The sequence below is a fragment of the Rhinichthys klamathensis genome, unplaced genomic scaffold (assembly GCF_029890125.1).
Source record: "Rhinichthys klamathensis goyatoka isolate OS25496 unplaced genomic scaffold, OSU_Roscu_1.1 h1tg000858l_1, whole genome shotgun sequence".
In the NCBI taxonomy this organism is placed as follows: Eukaryota; Metazoa; Chordata; class Actinopteri; order Cypriniformes; family Leuciscidae; genus Rhinichthys; species Rhinichthys klamathensis.
This window is the reverse complement of record NW_026607227.1, coordinates 1-4957: the sequence shown is the minus strand read 5'-3', so window position 1 is coordinate 4957 and position 4957 is coordinate 1. Positions and strand designations below refer to the sequence as shown.

Genomic DNA, 4957 nt, shown 5'->3' with positions numbered 1-4957 from the left:
CATAAACCCAAACAGAACCATAATGTCTTTCCTATTGAATAACATGGCGTATAGTGCAATTCCGGCAAATCTAGAAAAAGCGCAAAGTGAAGCAATCAAAACTTAACTGGGATTTAAATTTTTCCCATTTGTCCAGGAAAATGTAGGTAACTAACCACTGTTTAAGCACTTTAAATATTATTCCTAATGTTAAGTCATAATAGGGGCATTTATGACAAACAGACAGTTTAAGAAGATTAGATCCACTGCAATGTAAGCAAGGGCCTGGATTGAGAACAAATACTGTGATGTTTCAGTAGCAATGTCACTGGGAATGTTTTTGTGAACCAGTCAAAAGCAGAAGGCAAGTGGGAGGGTTGTGGCTTCGATGCAGCAATTTATTTGAAGGACGCACGGACTTTGCGTCCCTTGAGAGGTTGAGGGGGTCTGAAGTTGTCAACCATGGAGCAAGGTGACTCTCCTTCCGGTGTGAACAGCAGGCTACGGAATTTAGCCATCTAAAGAACAGACAGAGAGAGAGAGAGACAGTTAGATTGTTTTCTCTTGGATTTTGGTGTTTAGTCTGTTGTTGGCAGTCTTGCAGAGCCTTATTACACCCTATATTTACTATATTTAGCTCCATGCTCATTCATAGAGCACTTGTGCAGCCGTTAGACTCTTCTGACTAACCACTGGAGACTAAAATAACCACTTCAGGCTAAAAGCACTGCCTACACCAGGGACGGACAGTAATGAATAGGGCAATTTTTTTTTGAAAACATTATGTCACTGTCGATATGGTCCTGCTGCTGATGCAGAATTTTCAAGACAAGCTTTAAAACTTCTTAATCCTTGTGCTACACCATATTTAGCTCAGACACATTTTGGGAAAAGGAGCATAAAGGCATCAGAAGACGATTAACACACGGCATGTGGTCTGTGATGGTTGAGCAATCTTTTAGTTGTTCGAGCCTAAATGTTATGGTAGTAATGCAACCTTAATGAAGAGCAAGTATACACTAATGTTTGGGGTTGGTAAGAATTTTTAATATTTTTGAAAGAAGTCTTGTGCTCACCAAGGGTACGTTTATTTTATTAAAAAATCCAGAGAAAACAGTAATATTGTGAAATATTATTGCAATTCAAAATAATTGTTTTCTAATTTCTATTTTAATACATTTAAAAAATGCAATATTCCTGTGATGGCAAAGCTGACTTTTCAGCATCATTACTCCAGTCTTCAGTGTCACATGATCCTTCAGAAATGATATGCTGATTTGGTACTGAGGTGAATACAAAAAATCTTACTGACCCCAAACATTGGAATTGTAGTGTATATTTTGAATATATTTAGTTCAAACAAAGTCTAATTTTTCTTTTTTCGGCAGTGTCCAGAATTTGTGTTTTGGTGTATGTAGAATACTAATTGTTTTTTAAAAATTATAATTACACTTCCTCGTCTTGCTAAACTGAGTAATATTCATTTGGCGTGATATATATTTATGTGATATAAAAAGCTTCAGACAGTAACAGGTCAAAATAAAGCCTTGAATGAATAAAACGTATAATAACAATATTTAGACTCCAATGAAGCCCTAATTCCTCTCCAGTACTGAATGTAAGGGTGTAGGCTTCTATCTTAAAGGCACAAGCCTGACTTAAATGTGATATTGGCTGTCAGGCAAGCAATATATTTAAGATAAAGTAATCTTGTAGAAGCAGGAACCTACTGTATGGAGCACCGACCCTCCCAGTTTTAAAGTAGGAGTGAAGTTAAAAGTTGAGACCCTATTTGTGCTATCATATGTAAGCAGACAGTATTTGTTTAGGTATTTATTAACTTTTCAACTCAACCAAGTAGCAAAACTTTATTAAACATGTTCCTCTTCCAAATTAACAAAACTTGTGTGGACAAAATGACAAAATGATGTTATGATGACTCAAAATATCATACTAAAGTTAAGGACTATAGTCCTTATCTTTATCCCAAGATAAAGTCCTTATCCTTTAGTCCTTATCCCTAGATAATGACTAAAGTCTATAGAAGTAGAAGTCCCTGTCTGTAATCGTAAGTATAAGAGTGTAAAAAGCATAGATGCATAAAGTACCTGAGCAGGACTAACACTGATTGGCTCTTTCAGAACAATCCACATGACACTCTCGAGCAAAGGGGGCGTGGTCAGAGACCCTTCATAAGTCCAGAAATCCAGTGATGTGGGCAGCAAGGTTTTAGGGTCAAAGTTGGCAAATGTAGTCTGTCTGCCCTGGAGAAGAAACAGACATAGTGTAAAAGAATAAAAACATCTGAGGGCAAGTGAGAGGAGTAAATATACTAATTCATAAGACTAAAAATGACTGCTACTGTTGATACCTTTGATTTGATGTCATCCAGAGCATCTAGAACTTTCTGAAGTCTTGGATTGGCAGCACCAATCTGGTAAACAGAACCACACAATATATCATATATCCATCATTTTATATCATTTAATCACTGCAATGCTTGAAATGATTTTGGCTAAATCCTGACCTTGAGAAAAACTCCAACCACAGCAAGGCCATCAGGCTTACTGGCAGCTTCTCCAAAGTTTGGGTACTTGGTGTTCCAGTGAACGAGATGAAGCTTTAGAAAGGAGGAGACGTGTTATGAAACATCGATAAAATTACTGAATTAGCTTAAAATCTTGGCTTATTTAAAAGAGGGGATTTACAAATTCATGAGAGAACATCAAGAATATTCATGAGCAGTGAGCTATAATTAGTTTTAAGAGAGACGTTTAAGAATTAGAACGGTCTGTACCACAACACAGAGGAATGAGGGTTGCTTTGGTTGTAATGTATGGTACTGGGAGCAGGAATATGAAAGCCTCATTACCTCACAGGGGAACTTGGTTCCAGCAATAGTGTGCTCTGAGCCCTTGTCATCACTGCTTCCCCAATGGAAATGGAACTGTCTCAACCTGTAAACCCCTGTCACGGGGCCTCCAGCCAGAGCTACATAAAACAATTATTCCAATCATTCAGTTGTTTCTTTAACAGCACTAAATCATTAGTCAGAAAAAAAATGGTACAACTGTATTTCAGATTCAATCTCTTAAGCATTAAATGTAAGATGCGTATTCGGTTGTTAAGTCTGACGTCACGCGTGACGTTTAGCCTCTTCCGGGCCCAAGCGCTCTGCTCGTCCACTCCAGATCCTAGACTAAATAAACCCTTTTCTTAAGGGCTTTTTTCGCTTCAGTGCCAGTGGGTGTTACTAGGGATTAAGGGATAGCACCCACTGGCGCCAAAGTTTCTTCATTCGTTTAAGATTTGTAACTTACCTTATCAACTGCAGCCATTTTCTCTTATCTTTCTCGTCACAGGGAAAGCGGTAGAATGACAGTTGAATGTCACTTGTTTTTTAACTCCGATCTATTTAAACAACACGGGAACACGTTAAAACTCGGGCGAAAGCGGTAGGTAGGTAGAGAGGACCCGGCCTTTGGACCCGGAAACAGTATTATCGGAGAGTGGTTACGTCACGACTTAACAACCGGATAGAAATGTTGACAGATATCTATAAGCAAATATTATTTACATGTTACAGCCGGTAACCAATAATTAATGGCCGATATAATTTTTTTGTCAGTGAATTTAGGGATTACAGCATTATAATGTACATTATTAAAATTGGATATTCATTTTGAGATTCATTATTAGCATGCAGAAATATCGGCCGATAATAAAAATATATTCTATTTAATAATAATAATAAATAAATACAAATAAGGAATTAAAAAAAATCTCTAATATCAGATCATATTGTATATTATGCATCCTTAATGACTGTGACATGCAATCCTTTACTTCCTACTTGGTAGACTGACAGGTTGCCTGTTGGGCAATGTTAATGTGAGTGGACTACTTAGGATATTATTTGGGGTGTTCAATATTCAAAAAATTAAGAAAAGAGATGCTCTAACAACAAAAGAGGAGGTGCAACCACAAATCAAAAATTCATGCTGTTCAATATTCACCACCTAATAAATCAATATAGCTACTTCTTTAATCTCTTTTCAGCAAGCATTTTGTATGCAAGTGTTATTGTTAAGAGTTTTTTATAGTGTTTCTGTAGCACTCTTTAAAACGTGTATTTTCCAAGCATATGTGTGCTGTGAGTCCCCTCTTGAAATGGTCATTAAAATTCAGCACATGTTGCTCTCATTGAGCGACCATGGCATACATATGTGGCTCCATTCTTTCATTCTCTCATAATAGAATGCATTAGCACTTGAGCACACAGAGCTCTAAGACCCTGATTTCCACTAGCAGAGGAAGGGACACATCCACATTCGCTGCTCATATAGCAGTTTTACATCATTTAAAGATTTCATGTACGAGATAAATTGGAGTAAACTGAAAGGAATTTCAATGAGGCAAAGCTCTAGTGTACAAGCAAGGACACAATAATAGAAACGCACGAGTCCATAAGTTCACGCAATCCTTACTGTCCGAAATGGAGAGGACTTGAGCACTATAAGTCACCCTGGAGTTGTTAACAAATTAAGTTAGTGATGAATCGAAATAGGGAAGGAGAAGGCGTGGAAGAGGACTTTCACAGTAGTTAAATATTGAGATGTTTATATTCTTGCATATTTTATTTATTTTAGTATTTGATATGCAAAGAAAGTCTTGCAGTATTTTTTTGGGCAGATTTGTTACACTTGTTATGGGTTCAAGGACAAAAGATGAATATTTTAAGAAGGACATGCTCAAAAAGTGTTGCCAAATATTGCCCTGACAAAATCCCCAGAATGTTGATAAATATGAAAGTGTGACTATGCCAAGGTAAAATGCAAATAAATAAACAAAATTAATACATTCTCAGCTGTATCTTAATAATTGTTTTAAGAGATTGAAAATAAGCACAAAGAGCAGTAATAAACTAACTTGAGCTGTTGTCGTCATCAGTGAAATCCACTTGGAATGAATGGCCATT

General features: G+C 36.8%; 1 protein-coding gene across 1 annotated transcript; it reads right to left on the bottom strand.

Moving 5' to 3' along the window:
- Nucleotides 1-356: 356 nt before the first annotated feature.
- Nucleotides 357-4951, bottom strand: LOC130078385 (carbonic anhydrase; the record flags this gene model as incomplete). Its single annotated transcript, XM_056243872.1, has 6 exons — nucleotides 357-497; nucleotides 2088-2243; nucleotides 2351-2413; nucleotides 2507-2599; nucleotides 2852-2970; nucleotides 4909-4951. Coding segments are annotated over 6 exons (594 nt in total), but the record flags the coding sequence as incomplete, so codon positions are not given.
- Between the last annotated feature and the right edge of the window lie 6 nt (nucleotides 4952-4957).